The sequence below is a fragment of the Stigmatopora argus genome, chromosome 13, assembly GCF_051989625.1.
Source record: "Stigmatopora argus isolate UIUO_Sarg chromosome 13, RoL_Sarg_1.0, whole genome shotgun sequence".
Lineage (NCBI taxonomy): Eukaryota > Metazoa > Chordata > Actinopteri > Syngnathiformes > Syngnathidae > Stigmatopora > Stigmatopora argus.
Genome location: NC_135399.1, coordinates 8,836,493 through 8,851,943, shown reverse-complemented (window position 1 = coordinate 8,851,943; position 15,451 = coordinate 8,836,493). Strand labels below are relative to the sequence as shown.

At 41.1% G+C, this 15,451-nt stretch overlaps 2 protein-coding genes across 4 annotated transcripts; both read right to left on the bottom strand.

Annotated features, from left to right (window-relative positions):
- Window positions 1–2,263: 2,263 nt before the first annotated feature.
- On the bottom strand, window positions 2,264–8,584 carry gja3 (gap junction protein, alpha 3). Of its 3 annotated transcripts, none has more exons than XM_077617452.1 (4): window positions 8,399–8,584; window positions 8,014–8,075; window positions 5,409–5,809; window positions 2,264–4,777 (listed from the first exon to the last, which is right to left on the bottom strand). In XM_077617452.1, exons 3-4 carry the CDS (start codon window positions 5,772–5,774, stop codon window positions 3,872–3,874), a joined length of 1,272 nt encoding a protein of 423 aa, XP_077473578.1. In that variant the 5' UTR covers window positions 5,775–5,809; window positions 8,014–8,075; window positions 8,399–8,584; the 3' UTR covers window positions 2,264–3,871. The 3 variants fall into 3 exon arrangements, with proteins under 3 accessions (XP_077473578.1, XP_077473581.1, XP_077473580.1); XM_077617455.1 differs by lacking the exon at window positions 8,399–8,584 and adding an exon at window positions 8,338–8,372; XM_077617454.1 differs by lacking the exon at window positions 8,399–8,584 and having other exon boundaries at window positions 8,014–8,371.
- A 2,996-nt stretch (window positions 8,585–11,580) lies between these two features.
- gjb8 (gap junction protein beta 8) lies at window positions 11,581–14,472 on the bottom strand. Its single transcript, XM_077617869.1, has 2 exons — window positions 14,155–14,472; window positions 11,581–12,537 (listed from the first exon to the last, which is right to left on the bottom strand). The coding sequence occupies exon 2, from the start codon at window positions 12,529–12,531 to the stop codon at window positions 11,719–11,721; it is 813 nt and encodes a 270-aa protein (XP_077473995.1). The 5' UTR covers window positions 12,532–12,537; window positions 14,155–14,472; the 3' UTR covers window positions 11,581–11,718.
- Window positions 14,473–15,451: the final 979 nt, after the last annotated feature.

Here is a 15,451-nt window from a genome sequence, read left to right as displayed (position 1 = left end):
TGCTAAGTTCAAGTGAAATTTCCAAAGTGGCATATTCTGCCATAGTTCTGTCCTTAACACTCTAAAATGTTGACGACTACTACGTATCTAAAAGCCTTATTTCATTATTTTTCGTGTTGGAGTTGGCCAGCCTCCAGTTAACTCAATTGCTGCCCACGAGGGTCAAAACATTTTTGGGTCGACCGTTTTTATTGTTTGGGCTAATCCCCGAGCCTTTCAGGGCCCACAAAGAGAGCGATGTGGTCAGCAGGTTCGGATGGTGGGCCGGGGGGCAGACTATAGGCGTTCCTGCCGTCCGGCCTCCTCTGACCACATGATATGAACTAATATGCCGTTTTATTGATAAAACTACAGTCCGCGTTTTACATTTCTCAGAACATTGACTTATGTAATATATTACATTGCCATTAGTCATTTCCTTCCCCTGTTCATTCCCTTATTTCTCTATCGCATGACCTTTGCTGGCAGTGAATGAGTTCATATTTTTACATTTTTAAGATTATAGTCATTTATAAAGTGTAGTTCACGTGTCAAAGTGGCGGCCTGGGGGCCAAATCTGGCCCGCCGCATCATTTTGTGTGGCCCAGGAAAGTAAATCGTGAGTGCCGACTTTCTGTTTTAGTATCAAATTAAAATGGAGTATAGATGTATATTAAATTTCCTGATTTTGCCCCTTTTAAATAAATAATTGTAATATTTTTATATTTTTTTTCTGTGTTTTTAGTTCAAAAATCATTTTGTAAAATCAAAAAATATATTTAAAAAAGCTAAAATAAACATTGTTTAGATCTATTTAAAACTGAATATTCAGGGCTTTTAATCCATGTATTAAAAAAAATCTAAATATGTCTAAAATGGTCCTGCCCACGTGAAATCAAGTTGACGTTAACGGCCCGCGAACCAACCCAAGTATGACACCCCTGGTGTATTTGAATGTTCTTAAGTATTTTTCCTTAAAATCCCAATGAAATTGAAGTGCTGATCTTGTCCCAAAATCCTGATTCTAGTGTCAAATTAGGGAATCCAAAAATATAAAAAGGGACTAAAAGCAGTCGAGGGCTGGCAATATCAGTAACATAAAACAGACCCCAAGTGAAACAAGTAATCACACCCCTGAAATACAAAAAGGTCGCAAGGGTGAAGGGGGGTGTAAGGTATTTGTCCTGTGCTCAGAGTGTGAACTTGTTGGGTGATTGAAGGCTAAAAATAACTACTTGGCAGCTTAGCTCTGGACACTTAAGTGACAACATTTTTCCAGGAGCGCCGAATAACCTCTAAATCTCGCCACATACGAGGGAATGTCATGTGAATAGACTTGAATGTGAGCTGGCATTGTTGTCAATGGATGGCATATATTTGATCTTTTTCCCCCAAAAAATGTTGTCAAAGGAATTTTGGTGATTTGAATATTGAAAGCTGAGGTTTTGCGCGTGACGGAATGATGTGCGCGAAGCGAGTGACGGCCGACAAGTTCATTGCCCGTCACTCGGCACCCTCTGGACTACTCATCTGAGCCGTCGCTCGCCTGAGGGTTATTGTGTCACGTGACAGGAAGTGGGAACTTGTCCCCCCGATTTGAGTCTTAGCTTAGGATGTTATCCTAGCGAACTGGTGTCAAAGTGGCGGCCCGGGGGCCAAATCTGGCCCGCCGCATCATTTTGTGCGGCCCGAGAAAGTAAATCGTGAGCGCCGACTTTCTGTTTTAGGATCAAATTCAAATGAAGATTATAGATGTATTATATATTTGCTGATTTTCCCCTTTTTAACTCAATAATTGCAATTTTCGTAATTTTTTTCTGTTTTTAGTTCAAAAAGCATTTTAAAAGTATAAAAAATACTTTGTTTTCCACTTAAAATTGAACATGATTAGAAAATATATTTTGTTTCCTTTTGAAATAGAAAAATATGTTTTATCAATCTAAGAAAAAAAAGCTCAAATAAACATTGTTTTAAATCTATAAAAAAACTGAATATTTAGGCATTTTGATGCATTTCTTTTAATCCGATTTAAAAAATGAATAAATAAATAAAATGAAATCAAGTTGACGTTAATGCGGCCTGCAAACCCGAGTTTGACACCCTTGTCCTAGCGGATAAAAGGCAGCAAATCTGGTACAAAAAAGTTTTATTTAGTAACGATTTTGTAAACATTTGAGGTAAATGAACATTTACATCAACTTTACAAAAGGATCATTCACACTCACACACACACACACGCACGCACACACACACACACACACGTACGTGAAAACGCACTGACATTCTTGTCTTCATAAGATAAATAACTTATTTTTTTAAAATCATTTTAAAACTCTGCCTTTGGTGTGAGATGTTAAGACATTTTTATAAATATTTTATGTCCTTTGAGGACCCTCTTTATGTCCTAGCAGTGTTAGCATTTTGTTTCCTATGTGTGCAAATCAACTACCAAGAATGTAAACTGGAGGAAAACAAATGCAAAATATGATTTTTGTTGTTGTTGTTTTTGGTCGTTTTGCCATTTGAAATGCTTACAGTTTTTGTGAAAAAAAGACCCTGAAAGAAAGACTTTCCAGTTGTTAGTGTCATACTTATGTTTAAATATTGGTATTTGTTTAATTTACCCTTACCAACTGGCATCAAATTTGTCCTTTGTGTAAAATTTGCTGAATGAAGAACAAAGGCAATGTAACTTGATTGCTACTTCAAATGTTAGCATTAGCTTTTGTTTCGCTTGACAAATTGACTAATTTATTTTTTTTGCACTTTGTGGTAGCATATCAATGAAAATAATTGGCAAAGTGGACCAAAACTTGAGAATTTGGTTTTTCTATATCAACGGACAAGCAGGTTGTTTTTAAGCAAATTTTAGGGGAATGAAATTTAGTTTGATGATTAATTTTTTGTGTAGATTTTTTTTCACGTGATATTTAGGAGAGAAGTTTGGTGGTTGGTGATTATAAATTAGGTTAACTTGTGTGGATATTGGCATTGGTTTTTGGGGTGTCAAGTGTTTCAGTTGTGATTAAGATTCAGTGACTTTAGGGTTGAGGTGTTCTATGTTACTTTGTGAGTGTAATTTATCAACTTTAGATGGTCACGAATGAGGCTGGCTAAATTTGATTTCTTTTTAAAGGTTAGCATTTATTTCCCTTATTGAACACCAGTTATGTGTACATGTCAGTCTGATTATTTGGAGAAAAAAAAGTTGTTTTTTGTTGTTGTTGTTGGGCTGAATTGCACAGCTGTGAATGAACCCAGCTGCTAGCTTAAAATTGTTCTCCTTTTAACATTTGCATTTGCTGTGGTTTTCCCCTTACGAACTTGAACAAAATTGAATCAAACTTACGCTAAAGGGGCAACTTTGAGTCGCTGCGCCTTATAGGAAACCAAGGTCATGTTATTTTGTAGTGTTGGACACGCTCGCGGTTTGGAACCTCCCTCCGAGCCATCCCATTTGCTCTGAGCGGCCCGTCATTGGTACCAGTTTAAAACGGAGCACGCACAGGAGTCCATTCAGTCCAGCTAAAAGAAGGGATTCAAACACATCTAAATCTTCCCCAAAAAAGTCCATAGTCCTTTTTCCCAACGGAACATCAAAGCCGACTTTTTTGCCGCCGCTGTCCCGTGTGAAAAGTACCTGGAACGGGATTGAAGTTTACCCTCGTCAATGTCTTGCTTCACTTGGGGGACGCTCCTTAGAGCGAACCCCCGCAATTTGGGGTCATGACGACCCGCTCGGGTGCGTTCTTTGTAAAGCACTATGAATCAACTATGGTTACGCCTCCGATGCATCAATTCAGAAAGTTCCCGATCAAAGAGGCTCTGAATGATCAAGTCCACGCCGACTTCCGTTTGAGTCTTTCCGAATTGTTTCTCTCCGGGCCGGCCTTCATACCGCCAGGTCGTCAGGTCGGGCCCGGAGACTGCTGCTCTTGCTGGCCCGACTCAGCCGCCGGGGATCTTGGGAGGCCGTCGAGGGGGGTTTGTGCATCTCTACTGTAGTGGTGCTCACGCGGCCGTCGTTTGAGTCGGTGACGTCGGAGCCCGGGCTTCCGCGGGTACTCGCCACGGCGTCTACCTCGGGCGGCAGGCCAGAAGAAGAGGAGGAAGAAAGCGTAGGGGAGGCGGCCTTCATCTCCCGAGTCTGCTGCTCGGTGGCCAGGTTGGCCCAGTTTTGCTGGGCGGCCAGCCTGTGGTTGTTGTTGCTGCTGATGTAATAGTGGGCGGCGGGCCCGTGTTGGCGGAGAGCCTCCTCCTGCTGCAGGTTGTCCATCTTAAACTCGGGCGGAGGCAGAAAGGCCCCGCCGCCGGCCGCCACGTCCGTGTACTCGCCGGGGTAGCCGGACCCAGGGGTCGAGCGCTGGGGCTCGGCGACGGCGGAACGGGCCTCCGGCTCCGGGAAGGCTTCGTTGGTCATACCCTGCTTGAGCTTCTTCCAACCCAAGTGGTAGATCTCCAGCAGGTTGAGGAAGAGCGAGACGCAGGCCACGGCCAGCATGAAGATGATGAAGATGGTCTTCTCGGTGGGCCGCGAGATGAAGCAGTCCACCTTGTTGGGGCAGGGCCAGCGGGCGCACTTGTACAGGGGCTGCAGCTGAAAGCCGTACAGGAAGTACTGGCCCAGGATGAAGCCTACCTCGAACAGAGTCTTGAAGATGATGTTGAAGACGTACGTGCGCAGCAGAGCCCCCCGGATGCGGATTTTTCCGTGCTCATCCCGGATGGGGCGTTTGACTCTTTTGCTGCTCTGGTCCCCCCCGCCGCTGCTACTACTCCTAAACAGAAGCTCCTTCTCCTGGAAGCAGAGGTCAGAGTCACTCAAAAGTTGTTACCTGGTGACTGGGGTTCATGTCATTGCTTGCTCAATTCCAAATTCATCTTCAACATTGGAGGAGTTTCAAGATTGCTATGCTAAAGGCTAAGGATTTGTCAACTGGGAAATTTAGGAATGGACTTCTACACTTTTTGAAAACAAAGTGACCTGTTAAACTAAAAATAAGCTCCTACAAATCCCCCCAAAAACTGTCAACACCCCAAACTACAGAGCCAAAATGGAATACACGATCTAAATCTGTCCACTTTTACAGTACAAAAAGCCTCTGAATACATTGTACACTGTTGCTAATCAATGAGTATGAATGGGAGTATCCATGCATGAGTCTAATGAAAATAAAATGTGTTTAAAGCGGCGCCAGACTGTCGATGTGACGCTCCTATTGGTTCCCTACCGCTGGTCTAGAAGTTTGGAGAGTTCACCCTAATTTGAATTGCCTTAACCTCCACCAAAGCTTCATCACCAGTCCAATCAAGGAGTAGACCGCGACCTACGGAAGCAGCCAACTTTATCCCCTGAACCCAAGCGAGCCAAACCAACCAACGTCGCGTGACGCGGAAGTAGCGACTTGCAGGTCGCTGCGGTCCCTCACCTCAGCCTGGAATCTGTTGCCTTTCCGATGATCCTCCTCTTTTTCCTTGCGCTTCTCCTCCATGCGGACAATGTGCAGCACGTGTCCCAGGTAGATGAGGGTGGGCGTGGACACAAAGATGATCTGCAGGACCCAGAACCGGATGTGCGAGATGGGGAAGGCCTGGTCGTAGCACACGTTCTCGCACCCCGGCTGCTGCGTGTTGCAGGTGAAGTCGGACTGCTCGTCCCCCCACACGTCCTCGGCGGCGGCGCCCAGCACCAGGATGCGAAAAATGAACAGCACCGTCAACCACACTTTGCCGATCACCGTGGAGTGCTCCTGGGCGTTCTCCAGCAGACGCCCCAGAAAGCTCCAGTCGCCCATGCTTCAAGATTGCCAGCCTGCGAACAACGTCGTATCTGCAAAAGGAGAGAGACCACAAACCGGGGTGTTGGTGGCCTCGCCAGCGAGACGGACCGCCCCGATTCTTTGGTTCATCGTGCAGTCCTATAGTAACTATCTGGAAGCAACTATCTGGTTGGATACAATGTCGGAGTGGAAAGCGCTCTTCTACAGAGGTCAATTATACGGCGTTTGCCAGAATTACCGTATTTTCTCGCAATGTACGCCCTATTTTGTCGCTCAAAAAATGATGACTGAATCAAGGGTACGGCTTATATGCGCACAAATGAGACTTGACGAAACGCCATAATCCAAGACAATGTGGCGAATATATCTATGAATAGAATTCAAGAAAAAACTTATCTTGCGTAAAACGTGAAAAAAATCGGTTTCTTGTGCTCGCCCAGGCCGCCGCCTTCTTACCTAGGGATGACAAACTAGACCGATACGGACACTTCCTGGTTGTGCTGCTCACGCGACTTTCCTTTCTGAATTTGTCTACGTACAGGCAACACCCTTTTGGAATTTTTCCTGAGATTTGCACTCCAAAGTAACACATTTGTACTCCCTATTAAAACTATAAATATGGAGGTGAAAATTGTGAATCAGGGGGCGGCTTATACGAGGGAAATTGTAAAATTCAACGATTTTAAGTCAATTTTAAGGGTACGGCTTATATGCGGAGGCAGCTATTTTGCAAGAAAATACGGTACCGAGTTTTTTCCTTAAAACAAGGCCAAATAATGTTACGAAAAGCTTTTTCTGACGGAAAACAATGTTTTTGCCCTTACGCAAAATAATACACCATTCTGTGGCTTCATGTGGATTGGTCGCCTTCTCAAAGAGCTGTGGACCTAACTGGGACGCAACTATCTATACGCAGAATTTCCCCACAAAGAGAATCCCCCCAAAATGTTTTTTGACAGGAAAGGGTGTCATCACAGGGTTAGGCCAATATTAGTGATGTTGTAATATGTATCGACCGACACCTGATACAGTTATTACTGGAGTATCAGACGGTATCAAATGTGGTCCTAGAAACTAATCAGAGTTGTGTAATATTTGGAGACAGAATATTTCCTTGCATCATTGGAAAAAAAATGTAGACAAAGTTTGCATGCTGTTGACGGGGCTACACGTCCAATCCATTTGGACTATGGGTCAATCCCAGTTGAAATGAATTGGACGTGTGGCGCCGTCAATCAATTATTGTGGAGCACGCAGCTTCCAAGCGAGGGACAAAACAGGGTCTGCTGCGTGTTCATACATTTTTTTCTTTCTGTATAGCGAGCATTGCTCGCTTGCCCACCCGTCCGTTCACCTGTTCGCTCCAGTGGCCAGCAGGCATGTGCTGAGATAGACATTATCACATTGGAAAACACACACACACACAAATAGCGACAGCACCTCCCTTTCAAATTACGGCTCACCATACATGCCTCGTTGTAAATATTAGCCATAATGTTTTTTTTTGTTTTGTGGTAAAAGGTAGTCAACACAATTGAAAGCCAGGTGGATTTTAAAAAAATGATTTTGATGAGTGTAGGTGTATGTTTACAATCTTAAAAGTGCATTTGTATGGTATTATTTGGAGGGATGTTTGGTAATGATAATCAATAAGGATGAATAGAAATGCAGATGTAAAAAAATGGAATGTAAATGGGATTAAAAGGAGGCCAGAAAATTTTTTTAAGGTTCATTTTGACAAGCTGCATCAAGTAAATAGTGAATGTAAAAAGATGGGATCAATTTGAAGTTTATTTCATACTTAAGGGTAAATATGTTTATTCTAAAAATTATCATACAACTACTATAATTCAGTTTAAAAACAAACAAACATTTATTTCCTGCCAATTGCTTTAAAACAAATTGTTAAAAACATTAACCGTTCGAACGATTCAGTGCATCTCTTTAAAATTAACAAATTAATCTGTAATACAAATAGGGTACATTTTTAAATTATTTTTCTTACTAACTATTAGAAATATAAGTAAACTATTTTAAAAAATGTCCCATAGTGGTGGTGGGATTCCATTTTTTTTATATTTGTAGCTTGACTTTCCAAAAAATAAATCATGTAACCATAGAGTAATGGAATTTTAAGTTTTTGTGGACATAATTTAAAAAAAAATATTGAAACTTAGACACTGTTTTGTAGAAAACATGCATTGAGAAACCCATTCAAAAATGTAAAAATAATTAAATAGAAGGATAAACTTACAATAACGTGGTTGTATTAAAGCAAATAAATCCATGGACTGGACCTCTGGATATCCTCCACACCTGCCAGAAATGCAAAAACGATAGCAACGTCATCTAAAAATCCATTTTTGAACATTTGACTTTTTCAAATTGAATGACTTCACGTCAAATTCACTCCAGCGAATCCATCTGGAGAAAGTTCTAACAAAGTGGCCCAAAATTCAAATTATTACACACAAGCACAAAAGCCACAAAGCCGAGGCTACCAGAGAACACGCGCCAGTTTTACTTTAGCGCGCACCCTAAATGTAAAAACTATCCACATACGGATGCCAAATATTACAATTTGTAAATAATCCATCTGCGTGTTGCGTGCGAAGACGGACGCGTAGACGTGCTCGTACCTTGACGCGGCAGAAGGGACGCTCTTTAAAGTGCACGGCCAAAAGCTCGCATCCTTTGGGGGTGCCCCCGGGGTAAAAGCACCCCCCTACGCTTAAAAAAAATAAAAAAATAAATTAAAAGCGCGCCCTCGTCCGTCTGCTGCTGGCAAGGCTTGTTTCGTGGGTTTGACCTCCTGTAGGGTGCGCCGTGACTAAAAGGGAAAGCGAGCAACCTGTTGTTTGGTTTGGGGGTGCGTTCAAGTGTTGCCAGCGGCATGCACATCACTGTCACTCCCAAAAAGCGGGTCTGGAGCCAACAACATGCCCCACCCCCATGACAACAAAAACAAAAAAAAAACAAAAAGCTGGGCCCAAAAGGTTTTTAAAAAGTCAATTGTGGCATTTTGAATGTATGTTGTGTAAGAGGACAGATTTGAACATTTATTATAGTAAAAAACTGAAATGGATTAACATTTTGTCATTTTTAAACTTTTAGGCAATGGCATTGTATGGTAGCATTAAGCTAGCAGGTGCTTTATAAATTGTTTTTTTTTCATTTCATTTTATGAACTGCTTCATTCTCCTTAGGGTCTTGGGGGGTGCTGGAGCCTATCCCAGCTGACTTGAGGCCAGAGGGGGGGGTGGGGGGGGGGTGGGGGGGGGCACCCTGAATTGGTGGCCAGCCAATCGCAGGGCACAAGGAGAGAAACAACCACTCACGCTCACACTCATACACAGGGGCAATTTAGAGTGTCCAATCAGCCTACCATGCATGTCCTTGGAATGTGGGAGGAAACTGGAGTACCCGGAGAAAACCCACGCACACCCAGGGAGAACATGCAAACTCTACACAGGTGGACCGACCTGAATTTGAACCCAGGACCCCCACTAGTACTTATTTATTATGTTGACGACCTACTTATTTATCGATTATTTACCCGTTTGTTTGTCGTTGTTATTGTTATTTGTCCACTTCCACAATTATTTATGTTGTTGGCTACTTATGTTGGCTATGTATTTATTCATTACTTATTTATTGATTATTTATTTGTCTGTTTGTTTGTTGTTATTTGTGAATTTCATTTTCATTTATTTAAAATTACTTGTATTTCTCAATACATTTTTATTAAAAGCTTATTGCTATTTAAATACTACCCCACCCCATGGAAAACAAATTGTTCAAATAATTTTGCTCAATATTCTTTTTCCATACATGTATATTTAAATTGCCCATTACAAATCATACAGGTAAGACTAACACTACAATTCGATATCAAATGGGTGGCATAAAATATTTTTCCATGGCCAGCCATTGGCTCACTGTCCTCAATGTTTATCATAAAAACTTTAATAAAAAGAAAACTCCTGCACGGAAAGATTAAGTGAAAAAAATTACATGACACTGTTTTTTTGTTGCTAATTATTTGTTGTATAGTGTATTAAATTGTTTACTGTTAAAGGGATTGTGGTATTGCCTTCATTGTTACATAATGTGTACACTTAATCATACAATTGGCAAAGGTTTCCCATGGGGGAAGTAGGGGTGGTTTATTCTTGGAACAGGGAGGACAAAGACAAGGTTCCCCTTGTTATTAGGGGGAGCTGGGGGTGTCAAATGTCAAATCAGCATAGGTTTTTAGCACGCTGCCAAACCCTAAAATAAGACGCGGACTGTAAGGTCAAACGACATAACACGGACACGTGCTAGTTGCAAAATTTACCCACTTTATCCTAGTGTTAGCATATCATGATGCTAACATGAGCAATTTGGTACAGCCAATCGATGTGCTTTAATAGTTTTGCTTCTTTAGGTAAAAATTGTTTGAAAGGACTCAGCACGTTACACTTCAGAAGTACCTTTGAGAACCACCAGACGGCGCCATTGAGCTGTCAGGACACCTTCAAGCTCCAAAACATCACAGGTGAGAAGTTTAGCTTTTAATTTTTAGTTCTTAACTAGTTAATTTGTCTTCATTATTGCTCGGATAAACATTTTTTTTTTAATTTATTTGTTTTTATTACCGAATCAGTCTGTCCTGGATTAAAGACACACACTTTGTTGCGAATATACACACTTTTCCCCTTTATTTTCAGTTGCTAGCTAGCATCAAAAACATGGTAGGTCATTTGCTAACAATTTCTACTATAAAAAAAATGCAGAAAAAACAAATGTAAAGAGTCATTAAGCACAAAAAGTTAATAAAAAAAAACAATACGTCAGTGTAGCGACTTGGTAAAACACTCAGCTGCGACAAAATACACATTCACATAACGTCACACTGGAATTAATAAATAAGAAACAATCAGCAAAAGTCACATGGCTCTCACAAGGCACTTCCTTGAACCCCCCAACCCTCGCCCCCCCATCAACCCCCACCGAGAAAATCCCACAAAGTCAATTTCAGGGAAATGAATTGAAATGTGGCAGGAGCTCGACATGTACAAAGCAGACGTTCAAATACTTATGTAAATCGAAAGACCCCCAAACACTTTTAAACCTGGTGGGCAAAAGTATTGGGACTTCTTGCTTTGTTCTTGAAAAAAAAGTGGATCGTAAACGCTTCCCTGAAGAGCGCCATGCACATTTTTAAAAAAAAATACATTTGGGAGCAAAAAGCATTAAAGTACACTTATTAAATTAAAGTGTAATGTTTTAGTGCCAAAGCTGCTTTATCTTGATAGTAAAATTGTGCAAAAAAAAATGTGGGCACAAATATTGCACTTTTGTTTAAAAAAAAATAGGGTTGCATGTCAAGTCATATGAGGAAAATATGATTTTTTTAACATTGGGCAATTTTTGAGTAGAAGTTAGCATTTTTTTTAATAAAACACGCAAAAAACATTTTAGGTTTTAGGCAACTTTTTGTAGTGAAGACAAATTTTTCTGACCTTAAAAAACCTTTCTGTGCTAAATTACCAACTTTTGTCCAATTTAAAAAAAAATGCAAGAATCCCTTTCTTAGGTGGTTTTTAATGGGATTATTTTATATTTTAATGTTCATTTTTAATAGTATTTCTACCCTGACAGGGTTTGTAATCTGAAAGTTCCCTTATCAATAGATATTTTAATAGCCCACCTATTTCATCGTTGTCACTTAAAATTGTTGTTTTTTCTGCAAAATCTATTTTTAAAGGCCTAAAACCAGGCCGAGACCATTTTTGGGGCCCTGATCTTGATTCCAACACCCCCGTGTCTTCAAAAAAAGGAACTTTTGAGGTGTTTACCCCAACACTTTTGCATCGTCGGCGACACCCTCGCATAAGAAATGATTTCCGGAAGACTCCCGTACCGGCCGTACGGGTTTCTAGAATGTCGGACGTCCTCCCGGCGGAGCGTACATTCAGCACACGGTCTTTCGACCGGACGAGTCCGAGGAGGGCACGGAGAGCAGCAGCTCGTTCTTCTTGTTCTGCATGGCGGCGTGTTCCCGCACGACGCTTTCGTTGCGGTTGTACGAGAGTCTCCGGTTGCGGCGACGGCCGGCGCAGCGCATGAGCGCCTTGCCCACCAGGTAGCCCAGCTCGGCCACGTTGAGTACCATGCAAATGGCCGAGGAGGCCACCATGAAGATGGTGAAGATGGTCTTCTCGGTGGGCCGCGAGATGAAGCAGTCCACCTTGTTGGGACATGGCCACTGCTCGCACTTGACCAAGCGGGGCATCCGGAAGCCGTCGTAGACGAAGTAGAGCGCGTACATGAAGCCGCCCTCGAAAATCAGCCGGAAGAAGAGGCTGCAGGTGTAGGTCCACCAAAGCGTGCCGGTGATGGGCAGCCGGCGCCTCTTCAGCGTCTCCAGGTCCAGGTCGCTGGGTTTTTCGGCGCCGTTGGACGCCAGCATGATGCGCTTGTCGCCGCGCTTGCGGTAGGCCACGTGCATGGCTACCAGAAGGGCCGGCGTGGACACGAAGATGAGCTGCAGGCACCACAGGCGGATGTGCGAGACGGGGAAGAAGTGGTCGTAGCACACGTTCTTGCAGCCCGGCTGCTGCGTGTTGCAGGTGAAGTCGGACTGCTCGTCGCCCCACACGCTTTCGGCGGCCAGCACCAAGATGGTGATGCGGAAGATGAACAGCACCGACAGCCAGATCTTGCCCAGGCTGGTCGAGTGCTTGTTGACGCCGCCCAGCTGGGCGTACAGGGCGCCCCAGGACATGATGACCTGAGGGGAGAGGAAAACACAAATTCACGTTTAGCCCCCATTTTCACTTTGGTATGCTGAACTTTGGAGGAAAAAGTCAATGACTAAAAGTGGGCAGGAGGAAGTAGGTTTTGGTTTCAAGCAAGGGTGAAAAAATGTAATATTATTCTTTAAATAAAAAATGCAGGAATTTTTTAGGCATGTCCACCATGAGTAGATCAAAAAAGAAGCAGAAAAATGGGGTCAACAAGTAAAGCCACAAATCTAATGCATTAATTGTTTTTTTTTTTATTCTGCTCCTTCAGTTTCGTGTTGAAACAGAGGTGTCCAAACTACTGCACGCGGACCAAAATGCGGCCCCCCGATCTGGTTTTATACAGGTAAAGCCACAAACCTTAATACACTTTCTTTAAAAAGCACATTCAGACACTTTTGTGTTAAAACAGCAGAAATGCGCGCCCCTGCCTAGTTTCTAATTCGCCCTCCAGTTAATAGGGATTTTTTTTTAGTATTGAGTGGTTAGCGCCTCAGCCTCTCTGTTCTGGGTTGAGGGTTCGTGTGGCTGTATGAAATTATCAAGGTATTTATTTGGTAAATTTCAGCATTAAAACTGTTTTCAGACTGAAATTTTGTGGCTATGACCACAAAAAGTAAAGGATCAAAAATACGTTTCAAACCAAAATTCTAAAAGTAGGAATGAAATTGGATTATTTTCCCCTCTGATCCAGAGGAAAACACGAGAACAAATCTTTTAAACATCTTATTTTTTTATAAAAACACTCATCTAAATTGTTTTGATATCACTGGGAATTGTTTATTAATATTCCAAGTGTTTTCAGTGTTAAATTTGTCCCAAAAAGTGCTTAAATTGTGCCTTTCCTTTTAAAAAACGTGAACATTTGTTATTTTTAAATTAAGAATTTTTTATAATCCTAATTTATTTATAAATGATTACATTTCCAATACACTTGCATCTCCGTGGTGCAGTTGCACGATGAAGCCACCAGATGGTAGTATCATTACATAGTAATCAAGCTGGACGAACAAGAGATGAATCTTTAAATTACAAAAATTTAAGAATTCCAACTCCGTTAATAAAACTCAATATCATTTTAAAAAACAAAATGTAGTGACCATGTGCTCACCTTTAATGACAAAGACTGTTTACAAAACAAAATATAGGGATTCAAAGCACAATATGGCTGTCATTGATTATGATTTACTAGCGGGAAGTCAATTAGAGAAATCAACGAGTGTGACACAGTCAATTGAAAATGGAGAAAACTTAAAAAGTGATTTATTAATTGTTTCCGGAAGCAGAAAGTCCCAAATATTCTGAGTCTTCAAGGGTAAATTAAGAATACTTTGTTAGCTTTAAGTTCAAAGATCTTAATGTTATTTTTCCATTTAAATTGACTGTTACTTTTTGTTTTACAGGTATAGGTTGTAAACTATCATTTAATGCGTTCTATTCTTTTACATTCTCAACTAAGTTTAATTAAATTTTTTATTTTTTTGTCATACTGGTTTTAAAATGTAAAGCACTTTGAATCACCTTGATTTGAATCAAAAAAATTGCCAAAGCTTCAATTAATCATTTCTAAACGACAAAAAAACTCATTTAATGAGATTACTCACCTTAGTGTGGAGAATGCAATAAAAATAAATCCAATTTAAAAAATATATATGTAGAGATAAAATATACGGTCCTCCCCAATGGTAATCCTTAGTTTAAGTGTTTAGATTCCATTCTATAAAAATGAAATATAAAACAAAATGAGAAAAAAATGAAATATAAAACACAATGAGAAAAAGTGAAATATAAAACAAAATGAGAAAAAGTGAAATATAAAACAAAATGAGAAAAAATGAAATATAAAACAAAATGAGAGAGGAGCTGGCGAGATGAGCAACAAACCAAAGCAAAGACACCTTTTGAGGTTTCTAGTCATCAACTTACAAAAGAGGGTGTGGTCTCAACAAGCACGGACACACCCCTACACATACTTGTGTAAACCCTTCCGTCGATCTCCAATGTACTATTGGTTGATCACCTGAGAGTAAGATTTGATTCAGTCTGTCTGTTTCCTTCGGGCCTTAACATTGTCACGTTTCTACCGTGACATTGCAATGTGCCCAGTATAATTACCACACTTTTTTTTAGGAACGTGCATGTTAAAAAAAATGTAGCAATCATCAGGATCTTCTTACGTGTGAATTGCCAATACACTGGCTGAGTGTTAAGGCCTACCGTATGCATGCATGTACATCTATGTGTATGTGTATATATATGTGTATGTGTATATATGTGTATGTGTATATATATATGTATATATATATATATATACGTATATATGTGTGTGTGTGTATGTACATGTATGTGTATATGTATGTATATATATATATATTTCAGCAGCACGCTTATTTATTTATATATTTATTCATGTATTTATTTATTAACTTATTACCTATCTACTTATGTCTAAAATGCCTTTCCTATTTCTGCATCCTCACCCTCTTGCTACTGTGACAATGAAATTTCCCGAATATGGGATGAATAAAGTTATCCAATAGCCTCATTTAACATAAACGAGTTGTCACAGCTGCTCATTAAGAGGATCCATTCATTTTGGACCCATCAAGAGGGTTTAAATCCAGGTCGGTCCACTTGTGTGAAGTTTGCGTGTTCTTCTCGGGCCTTCGTGGGTTTTCTCCGGGTGCTGCGGTTTCCTCCCACATTCCAAAGACATGCATGGTAGGCTGTTTTCACACTCTAAAATTGCCCCTAGGTATGAGTGTGAGCGGGAATGTTGTTTGTCTCCTCATGCCCTGCGATTGGCTGGCCACCAATTCCCCCACCTGGGGCCTGAAGTCAGCTGGGATAGGCTCCAGCACCCCCTGGTTAACCAAACTCTGTGCCAAAAACTATAACTCA